The sequence below is a fragment of the Gymnoscopelus microlampas genome (assembly GCF_963454915.1).
Source record: "Gymnoscopelus microlampas genome assembly, chromosome: 15".
NCBI classification, from domain to species: Eukaryota; Metazoa; Chordata; class Actinopteri; order Myctophiformes; family Myctophidae; genus Gymnoscopelus; species Gymnoscopelus microlampas.
Genome location: NC_139952.1, coordinates 12,229,526 through 12,246,559, shown reverse-complemented (window position 1 = coordinate 12,246,559; position 17,034 = coordinate 12,229,526). Strand labels below are relative to the sequence as shown.

General features: G+C 42.9%; 1 protein-coding gene across 1 annotated transcript in view; it reads left to right on the top strand.

The window, feature by feature from the left end:
* runx1t1 (RUNX1 partner transcriptional co-repressor 1) overlaps positions 1–13,810 on the top strand; it is a gene marked incomplete at its 3' end in the record, with an annotated part of 113,673 nt that extends 99,863 nt beyond the window's left edge. The window contains exons 7-11 of the mRNA XM_084081375.1: positions 2,485–2,573; positions 3,306–3,507; positions 5,258–5,329; positions 11,738–11,928; positions 13,421–13,810. Coding sequence (XP_083937501.1) covers positions 2,485–2,573; positions 3,306–3,507; positions 5,258–5,329; positions 11,738–11,928; positions 13,421–13,810 — 944 coding nt within the window. The remainder of the gene's footprint in view (positions 1–2,484; positions 2,574–3,305; positions 3,508–5,257; positions 5,330–11,737; positions 11,929–13,420) is intronic.
* Between the last annotated feature and the right edge of the window lie 3,224 nt (positions 13,811–17,034).

Genomic DNA, 17,034 nt, shown 5'->3' with positions numbered 1-17,034 from the left:
GGGCAAGAGAGACAAGAGATGATCCCATACAGTATACGAGGACAGTTCACGTTTTACAGTACTTACATCATTCTTACATCAACTCCCATTCCCTGCCCACCAAAGCACCAGTCAGACCACTGAAGAAACGGACTTCTCCTTTTTACATCTCTAGCCCCCCCCCCCAAAAAACATGAATCTGGAGCCTTGTTTACAAGAGTCCTGTGGGTTTTGTTAGTGCATGGTTTCATGCGGTATTTCATAATGTTATTTATTTATTTATTTATTTTATTTAACCCATTAAAAGCGGGAAAAATCTCTGTAACCACTTTAACCATTATTTTATACTTTGGCTATTCAAAAATAGCAGATATACAAGCTCATAGCGTGGCACCGAGTGCCACGCTATGAGGTTGTAGATCTGCTATTCATTGCTATTTTTTTTAAATCGTGCAAATCTTTGAATATATATACATATTTTTAAGCAAACATTTTAAACTAAAATCTTTGCTTCTGGGGGGATCCCTGGAACAACATATTTTGAAATCGGGCCAAATACATATCCTGTTGGGGGTCCTTAACATGAAAAAGTTTGAGAACCACTGATTATAGCAACATACGTTTTTTTCAAAAAACTGTTAGCATTTAGAAGACATATGTAGAATCCCCTGAAGCAAAGATTTGAGTTACAAATGTTTGCTTAAAAAATATATATATATTCAAAGATTTGCCAAAAAAAATCATGATTAAAAAAAAAAATGCAGATCTACAAGCTCTTTTTTTTTAATAGCCAAAGTATGAGATAATGGTTAAAGTGGTTAAAATCTAAAATGACAGATGCTTTTCCGGTCTTAATGGGTTAAAGATGTGAGGTATTCAGAACCCGGTCCAATTGGACCGGGTCCATTTGGTTCCATTTGTGCACTCACAGTTAGAATTTTATATTGTAGAGTGGGATCCAAGAGATGAAAATCTGTATAAAATGTCTGTATAAAAAGTCTGTGGCCTAATGCATATCAAAAACGGGGGTCCTTGAAATGAAAAATAATTGATTGATGTTGACTGATATAAGAAACGTTGAGATGATGCGAATTGTTGCAGTTTAGTGCAATCGCAAGCAGAGAACCTCTTGCAAACGATCGCCGGGGGCCGGTGCACAAATATATTGTTGCTGTCGGGCAGAAACCTTGTATCACCATATTTAAACTGTTTTTATGTAAATGAATGCCCTACTTCATCGTACAAGAGTGTCACACTAAAGTAGTGAAAATAGGCGATGCACAAGCTCACAACGCATCGCTATTTACACTGTCATTCTTTTTAACAATGATATGAGACGCAAGCAGACAACGGGGTGCAGATTTGCATGTCGTGTCAGATATGAAGATTTTATGAAGAAGCTCTAAAGAAGTTGATGACAACCCCCCCCCCCCCCCCCCCAACACACACACACACACACACACACACACTCTCACACACACACACGTTCTAAAAATAGGCGAGACATTTAGCAAGTCTAGCCTGGAGAGGGTGGTGTCTGGTGCTCTAGAAACTCAGTCATGGGGGTCCTGCCCTCTGGCTGGCTTAGAGACAGAGAGAGGGAGAGAGAGAGACAGACAGCGGGTGTTATTTTAAGTTCTAGTCGCATTTATGCATTGTACTGTACTTGTTTTGTGTTCTGTCCTTGCTTTGTATTTCGTCTTACATCGTGTGGTATACCTCGTTTTATTGTTACATGTCAGGGACTACGGATGGGAATTAGCATTCTTGCTAACTCCGACATATTTACGCTGCATTCTTAACTGTGCTGTACGATACTGTACTGTATGTATTGTCATTGAATGCCATCTTCGTTAATTTATACTGTCCCGGTCAATAGGGCTGTCACGATAATGGCAATTTCACGTGACTATTAATTGTCATACAAATAATCGATTTCCTCTGTGTACGAAAAATGTATTTAATTGTGTTTTTGGCGTTGAGCATTGGATCATATAAATGAGCATTACATTTCACAGGGCAGATACGACAAATATCTTAAATATACTAAGAAATGATAGACACATTTAATAACTTTATGCGTATGTGCTTGTAGATCTGACATTTCTGCTATTTTTTGAAAATATTTCAAAATGTATGCGCATTTTTCAACATGGAAACGATATAACGATTATTCTACAAATAATTGTGATATCTCACATAATTGTGATTAGGCGACTATGTGATAATTGAAGACCAGCCGGTCAAATAATCAAATTAAAGAGAGAGAGAGAGAGAGAGAGAGAGAGAGAGAGAGAGAGAGAGAGAGAGAGAGAGAGAGAGAGAGAGAGAGAGGGGGGGGGGGCAGGGGGCAGTGGATGAATTGAGGGACAGTGTCTCGCGGAGAACAGATGAAACATTGACAATAGAGATGGACGAAATGAATACCTTGACAGAAACTGACTTGCTGCACTTTGTCTGCCTGTGTGTCTATCTATCTGTCCGTCCGTCCGTCCGTCCGTCCAGGCATGCACACGGGCACCCGGCAGGAGGAGGTGATAGACCATCGGCTGACGGACAGGGAGTGGGCGGAGGAATGGAAGCACCTTGACCATGTAAGAAAAGTAATAACATTTTTATTACTCTACTCTACGCCTCTGTCTGTGTCTGTGAGTATCTGCTGTCTTGCTGTGATTACAGAGAACCTTCTGTCTTCTTTTTTCTGTGATTACTGTGCTAACCACTCACCTGATGTTTGCTGTGTTATTAGCCCTGTTTGTGTTTGTTTGTTTGTCTTTTTAACAGTTATTGTGTGTCAATATCTGATGATGATTAAAAGCATGCACTTTTTGAATACACATTGTAGTAAGTACTCCAGTCAGTTCAACTCAAGAGCTTCACTCGGTAGTGTGAGTCATAGTTTACCAGGAGTATCTACTTTGTATTTTTTGTATCAAGAATCAAGAAGGTTTTATTTGTCCCAAATTTATACAAGTACACACAGCAAAATGTCGTTGGGAGTCGGGACTTGTTCCGCAAAACATTTAGCAACATCCTAAATGTAATTTACAATAAATTAAGAAAATGAATTATAATAAAAGAATATACAGAAAGAAAGGAATGCAGGAACTGGTACATTAGCTTATCAATGTGCAGCAGTTCCGGAAGTAAGTAATGCATATATATACACATCTAACTGTGCAGGTAACATGCATAATATGCGTATCTAATCAGTAGCAGCAATGACACAGTCGAATGTGCAAAGGAGTCAGGCATATATAAAACATATCAAGTACTGGGAGTTGAGTACTTTGTCCACCACTGTCTTGTCTCTTCTTTGTCCTCAGCTGCTGAACTGCATCATGGACATGGTGGAGAAGACGCGGCGCTCGCTGACGGTGCTGCGGCGCTGCCAGGAGGCCGACCGCGAGGAGCTCAACTACTGGATCCGCCGCTACAGCGACGCCGAGGAGCTCAAGAAGGGCGTGGTGGCCGGTGGCGGCGGCCAGGCGCGGCAGAGCCCCGCCGCACAGGACAACGCCACGCCAGGTTGGTGTAGCTAGCGGCGCGCCGGCAATAGGCTCTATGCACAGCAGCCATATTGGAAAGAAATTGGGCCTCTTACTTACATCCTTCACAGGTGTTACCAATTATACTGATGAAGGCTCTGTTCCATTCTGGAGAAGAGTCCGGGTGCTGATATTGTGCATGTTGGCTCACTGGAAACACTCTGCTACACCAGTGGGTGTCAAAGTGTGGTCCAGGTACCCTTGTGGTTCCTTAAGGGGGTTCCATATGGTCCCTTGTACGGGTGTGTAACTCTCAGAGTTATGGGGGTCCTTGAAATTAAAATGTTTGAGAACCACCGTGCTACATTAAATGGATCAGAGCCTTAATCAGCATAATTGGTAAGACCTGTGAAGGAAGTAAGGAAGAGGCCCCGATTTGGCTTCTTTCCAATATGGCTGCTGTGCATAGAGTCTATTTATGGATATTATGTCAAGTGACGGCCAGGTCACTTTTGTGAGTTTGCTGCCTTCTAGAGGTTAAGGCAAGGCAAGGCAAGTTTATGTGTATTTCAGCGGCACAGCAGCAATTCATGTATATCAATGGTTCTCAACCTGCGGGCCACGGCCCACTGGTGGGCCGCAAGGCTATTGCAAGTGGGCTGCCAAATAATTGCCAAAACGTTAAGATTTTTATGATAATATACCAGTTCAATTATTTTTTGAAAATATGTAAAATAATACTGATGAATAGGAACTTAAAGTATATACTGTATATACTTTATTTCCATTGATCCAACCAGAACACAATCGCATTTATTGATTGATTAAATAAACATGCTCTGAAAATGCACGCGGCCCACCCATTTACCACATAACATGGCAGCCGGAGGGCTTAAGTGTTAAGTGGTCAGATGGGTGGGCCGCAAACACTTTCAAGATTGCCCTGATCCAGAAAAGGTTGAGAACCATTGATGTATATTATTTTAAGTGCAGTTTAACGCCAGGCCGCTTTTGTGTGTTTTCCGCCCTCAAGGCAAAGCAAAGTTTGTTTGTATTGCACGTTTCAAAATGCTTTACATAAAACATTAAGAGCTACAAAACACGAAAGAAACACATTAAAAGACGTTTGAATACAACTAATATACTAATAACTAATATTGAAGAATTAATACAATTAGAATAAAATAAAATATAATAAAGTTACTGCGCAGCACAAGAAATGAATCAAAACCTCAATGAACGACAGGATTGGTATAGTTAAAATATAATAGTTAAGGGTAGGAAGGTAGATAGAAGGGAAGGGAAAAAAACCAAAAACATGCCAGACCCGCCTTGGTACACTGTGATGTAAGCAACCCAGCTGCAGCTAATAAAGATAACAATGATTTAGGTGTCCCAGTGTGCAAGCAAAGAATCGTTATGTAAATTACTGATAGAATAAAAAATGTATCGCATCTGTGTTTCATTTGCCGTATTCTTTTGAGATTGTCGCTTCTAACATAATTATGTTATAATAACATGATTAAAGGCAAGACCTATTATGTACTTCTGCCATTGTATTATATTTATCACACCAGACTTGTGTGTTTGTCTGTAGAATTATACAGGAATTTACTGTACGATTTCAAAACACATTTGCACTGCCTTGGCAGAGGGTCTAATTTTAGACTCAATCAAATCAACACTCAATATTGTAACTGTGTTCTGAGTGATCTAGTCTATAACTGAAGCGGGGTGATAGCTGATTTTCCTCTTTGTGTGTGCGTGTGCGTGTGTGTTTATGTGTGCAGATATTCACAGAGAATTGATGCATCGGCCTGTATCTTCCGGTTATGTTCCTGAAGAGATCTGGAAGAAAGCTGGTGAGCCGAAACACACACACGCGCACACGCACACACGCGCGCTCGCACACGCACACACACACACAGACACACGCACACACACACACACACACACACACACACACACACACACACACACACACACACACACACACACACACACACACACACACACACACACACACACACACACGCACAGATTATCTCACATTTTCCCCAGCAGTTTTCTTCCAGTTAGCTCTGTGAGGAAATTAAGGTCATCTAATTTACCCACACAACTTTCGCAACACACACACACACACACACACACACACACACACACACACACACACACACACACACACGCACACACACACACACAGTCTGCTGTCTCCATCCCCGGTAGCCTTGGATTCATGTCTTAAGCCTAATTCACGATCCAGCAGCATAGGACGGTGTCACTCACCAAAAATAGCTGATGTACAAGCCCACAACGCGTCATGGCCACGGTACGTTGTGGGCTTTATTATCGGCTGTTTTGAGCACAGGACACCATCGCACGACCGAGCATAAACCGGGCTCCAGTCCGCTGTTGGAGAAGCATTTGTGTAGGAAGTACAAAGATAGTGCGTCGCGAGCCAAGCCGCTCCACACATTCCAAATATGATGTCAGGTCATAAAAGGGGTTTTACTGCTCTGGCCGAACAAGGAGCTTAAGTAGCTCTTACAGTTAACCCAGTGGTCGGACTATTAAACATACAGAAGCTAGACGTCGGATCACATTTTGATACGAGCTGTTTTGAGTGCACTGTACATTCCAGGGTGTTAAAGTCATACTATGTAACTTTTTCAATTAAACTAAAAGTATTTTTTTTTATATAATCTTTCACAGGTATGTTTTTTACAATAGCCATTCCACATCAATGTGTTTTTTTTACACTTTTATACAGTGTTCTTTAATGTTTGTTTTTAGTGTCTGCCCTAGACACTCGTTGCAAAATGACACAGGCACTGACAATATATATATATATATATAAATGTATTTGTATATTTATTGATGTACAGTATACATCCCGTTTCAAAGAACATATCCTTTTGAAAATATCCTCGGAGTTAGGACACTGCAGCATTGGTTTTGGAGTAGTACTTATGTGGTTTTGTTCCGAACTGAATTCTGGGAATCGCAGTTCTAATAGACCAAAAACACTGCTAAATTGAGTGTTACATAGTGTAGCCAATGACTTCAAATGAATGTGATATTTTTAATATTTTGACAAATAATAATAAAAGATTATGCATAACTAGTGCTTTTAGAGGGGTGTGAAAATAAACCACTTTTCTCCATTTAAAAATATTTGACGTGTCCATACGGAAACTTCTGGTTACCTATGTAAGCTATTAGCGTCGGCTTCTGTTTGCATTTGGGAGGGACATTTCTTCTCCCCTAAAAAGTTGCATGGAGGAACACTGCAAACTGCATGAATTTTACCTTATAGAGGTGACTCAGGGAGATAAGGAACCTTATGCAACGGATGTGTCATGATGTGGAGTTGAGTGCGGCAAATAGTGGCATGAACGTTGTCTATAGCACTTTCTATCTCTGAGAGTGTACAAATGTAACCAAATGGACCTGTGAGGGTCCATTTGGTTACATTTGTGCACATTTGTACACTCTCTGAGATGGTTTACATTTGTACACTCTCATTTGCACACTCTCAGAGATAGAAATCGGTACTGCGTAATGCCCTCTGTGATGAGTGAGTTTTGAGATCGAGTGCTGCGAATGTGTTTAAAAAACCCTCTAATAACTTTCAAATTTATTGACGTTACAGATTTCATTTATGCAGCGTGCACAGAAACAGAAATTCGGAGAAAAAAAGAAAGAAAAAAACTCGAACTGCCGCAGCTGGAATTGCCATTATCGGCAGCCGCCGAGAGACTCGAGAAGAGAAAGAATTTTCTTGGAGAGGAATCCGGGGGAATCTCGTTTTGTATTCACCGCCGGGGCGAACCAGCCAGTATATCTGCTTTTTAAGCCCCCCGGAGAAAAGAAATTGTCCCCTTGCTTGACCAAGCATGATGGTGTGTGAGATAGTGGCGAACAAGTAATATGCATTTAAATTGAATTGAGTATCACCGTCGGGACTGCAGCGGCAGCTCTCTCCCCCGCGCGCCCCATCCTCGTCGCCTCTTGATCGATCTTCCATCTGAAGCGGTTGGTGTGTAATCACAATTCCACGCGCGAGGCATACATCGTGGCTGTCGCCTCAAAAACCTTGTATCTCCAATATTTCAACTAGTGTTTTTTTTTTCATAAATTAACGCCCTACTTCATCATGCTACCAGTTGTCACACGAAAGTATAGCCAACATGTATGCGACGCGTCCTGAGCTTGTAGATCTGATATTTTTGAAATATCATGAAAAGTTGTGCAAGTATTTGAATTTCTTCTTCTTTTTTTGCGGACATTTGTAACTCAAATCTTTGCTTCTGGGGGTTCCTGGAACTAAATATTTTACGAATGTTCGCTTGAAAAAATATATAATCCAAGATTTTGCCGCGCTATGAGCTTGTATATCTGCTATTTTTTAATAGCCCAAAGAAATCAAAAAATGACACACAGATGCGTTCCCGGTCTTAATGGGTTAAGTGAAAGTGTTTTTATAAATATTGAACCAATGAAAGTATTAACAAGAGCTTGTGACAAAATAATGACTAACTGAGACCTTGTTGAAGACCAAAGAGCCGAAACGCTTTGGTCATCTCTGTTGCCTTGCTCAAAGAATAAATGTATTATGTATTCACAGGAAGACGGAGTGCCTCAGTACTTTATACAGTCTGTTTTCTAAATAACAACTACATTATAATCCATTGGAACGCAGGTACTTTTCCCCCCCATTTCCTGAAAAGTAACAGTTTTGGACCATACAAGGTTTCTGTCGCGACATCGAGGCGTATATCACACGGCAGCAGCCCGGGCAATTTTCAGAGACTGCTGCCAGCACAGTGGGGTTAAAGACAAAACCACCCCGCTTTAACAATTCAGCTCAATCACAGACGGAGAGACGATTCGTGCCGCTTGGAACAGTACGCGGTTTTGGACTGATATCGACTGATATGGTTGTAATGCGAGGAGTGGTCTGTGTGAATGCGTGATTTAAACCACTTAGAAAATAGGGTTATTTTATAAAATAGCTGAAATAGTCGATCTACTACCCTGAATATTGGCTTCTTTTTTTTTTTATTAAAGCTGCACTATGTAACTTTCCTCTTCTACCCCGGATTTGAACCCGGTTTCCTGCACAAGTGCTGATTGTTTTATCAATGAGCTAATAGAGCCTGCCTGCTTGCTCAGGGGATGAATTGAACATGAAATTGTACATTTGTGTCAGATCCTGTGTCTAGGTGAGACATGACCTTTGACACAATCTAAATGTCTCAATAGAAGAGCAGGGAGACAAAATACAACCACATACTCTACCATACATATTGGACCAAAATAAATTGTATTCATCATTTATCATTTTCTCTTGATTGATTGATTGATTGATTGATTGATTGATTGTATTCATTCATTCATTCATTCACCCAACATAAGATGCCAGGTAGAAAGTGGTTAAACTCCTATAAGGAGGACAGGTAATCACTTCATAGCCTAGCCATAAAGCCTTACATACCTCTTGTCTGTGGGATAATTAAACGGTGAATCATTCTACATTCTCTGTTTCTCTCTGCGTTCTTTTGTATTTTCCCCAACATTTGCAAGCATCCTCTTCCATTTCACTCGCATTATTTTTCCGAGGAGAGGGGCTGATTTAAATGTGACCCGGTGAGAATTGCAAAATAGGCTTCTTAACACAATGGAGTGCTGCAGCGAATACATCTGTTTGGAATGGGCAAAATGTTTACCGTCGGTGATAAATATTCAAGCACCTTGTGCGGCGGTGTCCTGCCGGCTTCCCACTCTGCCGCGCCGCAGCGCCGGGCCTCTGGGATCACAATGGAAATGCATAATTTAAATATAAATTGCCTGATTTGCATACACAATTAGTCAAGTTACAGGCTTGATGGGAGCAAACAAAAAGCCCTCGCTTCGCTTTGACGTCTGGGTTGGAATTCCGGCGCTTAACACCCACGCGGCAAGGTTACGGCAATGCGCAAAACAAATACAAGTGGAAAATACCCCAAAGCACATTTTCTAAAGTATTTACCTGGGATTAATTGCCTGGCGCTCGCTTTATGGACGTTTTACACCACATTTAAAATAAAAGTAGCTTTTTTAGTCATGCATCTTTATCAAAGGCTAAAATCATCAGCTACAATTTGTTTATTTCTTCCAGTTGGTCAACTTAGCACATCGTGCATCCGTCTTTTAGTAGATCAAACCAATTAAACACGCCACCGTCACTGTGGCGAATGCCTACTAATTAGTCAGAGGTATGCAAAGCTGATCATTACGCTGGATTTAGCTCTCAGACGATTAATATCACTTCCGGAGCTCCCAAGCCAATAGACAGGTGCAACACGATATTACAGGGTGGATGAAGATTAGGCAAGAATATATAAACATTAGGCAAAAAATAGATGAACATTAGGCAAAGAATGATGAAAATTAAGCAGAAATGGATGAATATTAGGCTAAACATTGATGAACACTAGGCAAAAGTGATGAACATTAGACAAAAATGGATGAATATTATGCAAAAAATTATGAGCATTACGCAAAAAATTGAGGACCTTTCTAAAAAATGTATGAACTTTTGGCAACATGAATTAACATTCCGCAAACATTTTTTTATATCCTGCGATAATAATGCGACACGTTGTGAGCTTGTAGATCGGCTGTTGTGCATTGTTAAAATCATAACTATAGATAACTATTATGATAATGATGTGAGTATCCACACTGATAAATAATAATGTTTTGTAAACATGTGTGAGTGAGTTGGTGTGTTAAACGTGTGAGACTACTGTACAGTATGTTACTATATGTACTGTAAGTGTGGGTAGGCTTTTGAAATAGCAGCCTTATGCTATAGACAGGAATGCATGTGTAGGATTAAGGTTAGTCTTGCATAAGCACCCCGGGCAGCAGTTTTCATGTCGTACTTCAAAAGGATGTGTTCCTTTTCTCACATGTGACAGTCAAGCATTCATTCCACTGGGTTGTAGAGGTTGTAGAGAATCTTTTGGGAGCCACTGCCCTAGATATCACTGCCATCACATGAAACCTTGCATTATTTTTGTATTATTAAGACAGGTATTTTATAGCTATGATTCTATACTTTCATGAGAAAAGAAATGCAAAAATGTTCAAAAGACTACTGTTTGTCAAAACCAGCGACCTATACTTAGTGTGCCCCAGGGGTATATACTTATTTTTTCCCCCTCTACATCAAATCTCTTTCCCGAAAATAGTTGATGTAAAAGCTAACAATGTGTCATTTTTTACTAATATTTGGCACAGCATATGGATGCTAGGGTTCATGTTTGTAGACATTTCAGCTAATTATGGGAACCCTTCTAAAGATTCAATTGGTGTGTGTGTGTGTGTGTGTGTGTGTGTGTGTGTGTGTGTGTGTGTGTGTGTGTGTGTGTGTGTGTGTGTGTGTGCGTGTGTGTGTGTGTGTGTGTGTGCGCGTGTGTGTTTGTGTGTGAGTGTGTGCGTGCGCGTGCGTGCGCGTGCGTGCGCGTGCATGCGAGCGGTGCGGGTGCGTGCGTGCGTTCGCGTGTGCGTGTGTGTGTGGTTGGTTGTTCAGTGGCTTTGTGAAGGACACAGCGGTCACAGTGGGGACTCAACCTGTTCTGTCACAGAACAGTCCCCGTAACCTCTCTGTCACCTCCTGCTCCATCCAGCCTGAGGCCGCTACATGTTCTGTAACAGGCCAGGACACACTGTCTCTCTGCCCTACAAAGCCAAAGGACAGTGACAGTGACAGCCACAGTGACACTGGTGAAATCCAAATGAACAACATTTTATACGTTTTTGCTGTTTTAAAGCACACACGGTAAAATCCTGATTGCTAAAGCAGCAAACTGAATACAATGTTAATCGATCTACATGGTACTGTATGATAATACAGCCCACCCTTAGTGTGTATAAAGCCGTCTGCTAATCAGAAGGTCACCGGTTCGCCTCCCCTCCCAGTCCTGGTCTACGTTACGAAGTCCCTGAGCAAAGAGGGGTCATGCCTTTCTTCCCTCAGCCCTATGTTCCCTCAGTTTAGGATTAGGCTTGGGGTTAGGTTTAGGGTTGGCGTTAGTGTTAGTGTTAATTTTGAGGGAACATACTGTATAGGGCTGAGGGAACATAGCGTAGGTACTCTCCCAGGGTATTTCTAACGCACTTAACTGGAGTTACGGTAGAAGTACCCTCAGGGTTTCGAATCCATGAAATGTACGGATTGCAGCTTTTAAACTAACGCTCCCTCCTTGGCTCTTTGGTTACAGAAGAGGCGGTGAACGAGGTGAAGCGCCAGGCCATGTCGGAGCTGCAGAAGGCCGTGTCGGAGGCCGAGCGCAAGGCCCACGACATGATCAGCACCGAGCGCGCCAAGATGGAGCGCACCGTGGCCGACGCCAAGCGGCAGGCCGCCGAGGACGCGCTCTCTGTCATCAACCAGCAGGAGGACTCCAGCGAGGTGGGTGGACTCCCAAGTGATATATAACAGCTAGGGGTCTAAGGACCCCTTTGCTGAGTGAGAGATGAAGCAGGGACCCCAACTACGATATTGTGTAAAATTGTGTTGCAGATTCAACCTCTTCATAGATTTCATAAATAGCTTCAGAGACGTGTTTGACAGCATCAGTGTTGGATTCATGTTAATGTGTATTTTCAGATATTTACCCACTTAAACCCTCAATACTTAGTCAGCCTTTACCTTAGGTTCTGTACTTGGTCTGCCCTTCCTCCCCCCCCCAAACCAAACCTCTTTGCCGAAAATCTGCGATGCGTTGTGAGCTTGAAAATTGCTTATTTCAAATGGTCTCCCCAGAATAGGGATGCTATATGGTTCAAATGGTTAATAAGGAAAATAAAAAATAAGAATAAGGTTCCTGTCACATAAAGATTCGACGGCCCCCCTGTAATAACTCTGAGGAAACCCCAGGGGTCCCGGACCCCCTGTTGAAGACCCATGATATAAAATATCCTGATCTCCGCCAGAGAAGTGCCCGTTTGATCTGATCCTCTCATTAATAACGCAGAATAGCTGCACCTCTTTAGATATCAAAGAGGTAAACAATTATTCACAGCGTTGCCTGGGATCATGCAAATCCAGGTTATTTTGGACTCAGGAGAGAAAGAGAGGGGAGAGAGAGAGAGAGAGAGATCAAAGCCAGGCCAGTCAAGTCTCCCTCTCTCTCTCTGCCCTTATATCAGCTATGTTTAGAAAGGTGCTACCAATTCAGCGGAGAGGAAACCGGCGAAGGAGTTGCTAATCACCGTCAGAGAACTTGACGTTTAATCAGTTAAGCGAGAGGGAAATGCAGCTCACATCTGACATTAATTGCGGGAGCCAGAGAAAAAAATAAGAAGAATGTTTTTTTAAAGGCGGTTTGTAAGTTGGTTTCCTTCGGGGAATGCCATGGAGCTGTCAGGGTTGCTCTGCCGTGTGGAAAACGAATTTCGGGGCTTTTGATCCGTCTGCGGTCGGTTGAGAGTGTATAAGCGCTGCAAACATGGCCCCTTGTTTAGTCAAGTGCAGTCTGCTACAGCGATGCTAATCGGGACTTTCTTGGTAGATTGTTTTGATCGCTGCTGGATCTTTATCAGGATCTTGGGGAAAATCCAGACATGATCGAAACATCGATCCAACACTTGAAATAAACAGTGGGAGCAAACATCAATGTGCAATCTTTATTGTTTCCTCGATCCTGTTCCCAAGTCTCAACTACCCAACCATTCACTTACTTTGCTGTGCAACCAGAGGCAGAATCGATCCATTGTGCATTCCCAGAAATATATTTAGCTATAGATCCTGGTTCAATCAAATTCACTGACTGAGAACAAGTATGTATTCACTTCCTGACTCATTGATTGTCCTTGACTTCCTGGCTGTAAATCCAAAAAGCCTTTATTTATTTGTATTCTGTTTTTGTTTTTTTTCACCCCCTCTCTCTCCGCATTGGCAGAGCTGCTGGAACTGCGGGCGCAAGGCCAGCGAGACGTGCAGTGGCTGCAACACGGCGCGCTACTGCGGCTCCTTCTGCCAGCACAAGGACTGGGAGAAACACCACCACGTCTGTGGCCAGACGCTGCAGGCCCAGCAGCAGCAGCAGCAACAACAGCAGCAACAACAGCAGCAGCAACAACAGCAACAGCAGCAACAGCAACCGCAAGCCAGCCAGCAGGGAGGAGGCGGTCCCGGGCCGGAGACCCCCGTCCCGGCCAGCTCCTCCGCCTGCACCCCCAGCAGCGGGGCCGGGAGCCCGGCCGCCACCCCGCCCACCGTCGCCACCCCCCGCTCCGCCACCCCGGGCACGCCCTCCTCCTCCTCCGTCCTGGACGGCACGCCGCGCTAAAGGACGCTCTGACGGGGAGGGCGGGGGGGGGGGGGGAACAGGGGGGGAGGGGACATGGGACAGGCCCGGCGATGCCTGTACCCGCCAACGTCTCATACAGCATGACTGTCTAAAAATTTGCCTCGCAAGAGATGCTAAGCTAACGTGGCTAACGGGAAGAGATGGCGGGCGCGCGTGTCTGTCTGTCTGTCTGTCTTTCTGTTCCTGTCTTTGCAGTGTAGTCACAGCGGTATATAGGGGGGCGGGGGGGTGGGCGGAGGTCCATAATCGGGTCATATTGACTTGCCGTGACTTTAAAGAAACACAAAGATATTCTTTGTTGATTAATTAATTAAATAAATAATTATCTGCGTTTCCTTTTATTGTAACTTTATTGTTATTCCTGGTCGTCTATGTTTCGTCGTCGTGGCTGTTTGTTATTGTCGTTGAAGTCATCGTCGCTTACCTTCCTTTCTCTCTCTTCTTTTTTTTTTTTCTTTCCTTCCTGTAAATATGAACATAAGAGACTGGGCAGAGATAGCCGTGAACTCGAGACAAATATATCTGACCTCCCCTTTTTTGTGTCACGATCGCTTTTTTTCCGGCCCCACACTCCCCCCTTCCCCACAAATAAGAAAAAGAAGCCCCCCCCCCCCACCCCGCCCTCTTCCTCTACCTGGGATGTGAAACTATTTGACCTCATTAAGACACTTTACCAAACAACATACCAAGGCGACTCAACTAGCTAGCAGAACGATTGAAGACACCGACACTCAACTTAAAGAGAGAGAGAGAGAGAGAGAGAGAGAGAGACGTTAGATTTGAATACCGTGGAAAAAGGGGTGTGGAGGGGATGGCCTGGCGAACAGAGAGAGAGAGAGACGTACGTAACGGACAGGCGAGCGTTGTTGACCAGAGGGATGGACTGAGCCTCTGGCCGGCGGTACAGGCTCACCGCAGAGAGGGCAGATGTGCAGCAGATTGTAAAGGAAAGCCAGCTGCTCTTCCTCCCTCTGTTACTTCCCTCCGACTTGTAATAATATCCAGGTCAGTGGGCTGAGAAATACAAATCTGTCTCCCCGAAGGCCGCGGAAGGAGGAAGGATTCTTGGACAAGAGACGAGAGCCTTGCCAGTTGCACATGTTAACGGATGTTCCTCGGAGTTGTGCGTGCGCGCACGTTTGGCAGGACATCGGAGCGGATTAAGTCATCATCCAACTGACGTAACGGTCGTAGCCTGGCCGCGGCCAAGCTGAAAACTGCCGCAGTTTCGGGGACTGAGCCGCGAAGCGCGATCTGTGGCCCTACTGGCTGCGGTCCCGTCACTTCTCTATCCATCAACAAACGACGATCTCCATCTCTCGTTCTTTTCTGCTTTCCCCCCTCCTGTAGATGTCATGGTGTTGAACACTTCTGTCCTGTGTTGTCACCGATGGTTATTTATTGTATATGTGTTGGACGATTGTGACGATGCATAGTACTTTTAACCAGTCACAATATCTCCGTATCTCTCCCTCTGGCTGGAGTAAAAAGAGATAAAAAAAAGAAGAAATTTTACGTTTTTTTTTTTCCAAGCTGCTTTTCTATTCTGTGTGTTAGTGGTAGATCCCTCGTAGTTCTACGTTTCCCCCCCCCCTGTTGTCCTCGAGAAAAGACAAGCTATATCTCAGAGCTGCTACTTGAGTCCGACCCAGATCTTTTCTGAGAACTAGCATGTTTCGCGGAATGCTAACCTAAATGTTTTGTACACGGGACATACATAAATGTATTTGCACTGTCACAGAAGTTAATTCAGCATGCATCTTTTTCGGCATACTCATTTTGTCGGTATAGAGCCATACTTCACAAACCGATTTTTGTATGTAGTGCTAGCTTATCTGTTCTGTGCATTTTCTTTGTAACGTTGGTAAATTGTAGAAGAAAACACAAAATCCACTTATTGTTAACGTTTTTTTTTTTCTCTCAACATGCTAACAAAAGCAGTCATAACTTTTCTTTGAATAGTTACAGACAGTGCATGCACATTATTGAATTGTTTGTTAAATATTTGTTGGTATTTTTTAGAAAAACAACAACGAAAAAATGTTTTAAAAAAAAGTTAAAACGCAAAAAAGCAAAACAACTCTAAGAAACTAACTTTTCCAAATGCAGAGGTGTAGAGTCCCACTGACAGCTTTAACATTACAGAGCACCAGGTAATACACAGTATTAACACAAGAGATAAAACAAAACAAAAAAAATACAAAAAATAAAAATAAAACAAACACCGAAGACAGCCAAAGACTGACACCTATAGGACCAAAATCCTGATTTAGAAGATTTCATAAGGGGTTTGTTTGCTCAAACGTGTTTTTTGTTTTGTTTTGTTTTGTTGTACATATATGTTTGTACATGGATTTGTTCACACAAACGTGACAAAAACAAATTTTGGTTTCATCCGCTTGATTTACAACAAACAAATATCTACAGGTAGCCTATATTTTATTTCCATCCTCTCTGGATGGACAACAGCAGTGGCAGCCACCCTGCGGTGTCAAAAACAAGAACGTGTGTGTTTGAAAGTGCGATGAACATTTCACAGCGGTGTTAACATTCGAACTGGAGCAATAATAACCATTGTGACATGCATGCTGGCGAGTCAAAGGATTCCCGAGATGTTGGAATGGAGTTTGGTCTCCCAATTGTAACATTTTCACATCATATAAATGTGAGATTTGCGTCGGCTTTAAGCACTTCTTGTCCTGGACGGAATTCAAAAGAAAGAAAAACAAAAAAAAAACTATGCAGGTATTCCCTGTCTTATGTATTCATTTGTTTTTCTTTCTTTTTAATCCTGGGCGTTCATATCGTTTGCAGTTTACAATTGCCGTTTATACTTCGATCCGCTGGTGTCATTTTTGGTGTCAGGATGGCATATCAGTTCCAGTTTTGTCATAGACCTATCAACGGTATACAGACGAACCTCTTTGCTTGAGAGAAAGGCAGCACTTAACCCTGACGCACACAAAAGGCTCTTGTCGCCCCCCTCCCAAATACCCTTGGTGCTATGACGGAAACGCGTTAAGAATTCTGACCTCAAGGAACAACAGGGAGGGGGGAGTCTTCTCTCCCCTATATCCCTCCTCGTCGAAACTTAAGATAAACTCTGCAGTTTTGACTCTAAAAGCGATCCCAAAAGAAAAGGTGTCGAACACCCTCGCTTGTGACGTCTTGGAAGCCGTGAAGAAACAGCCGAGCTGTTTTAA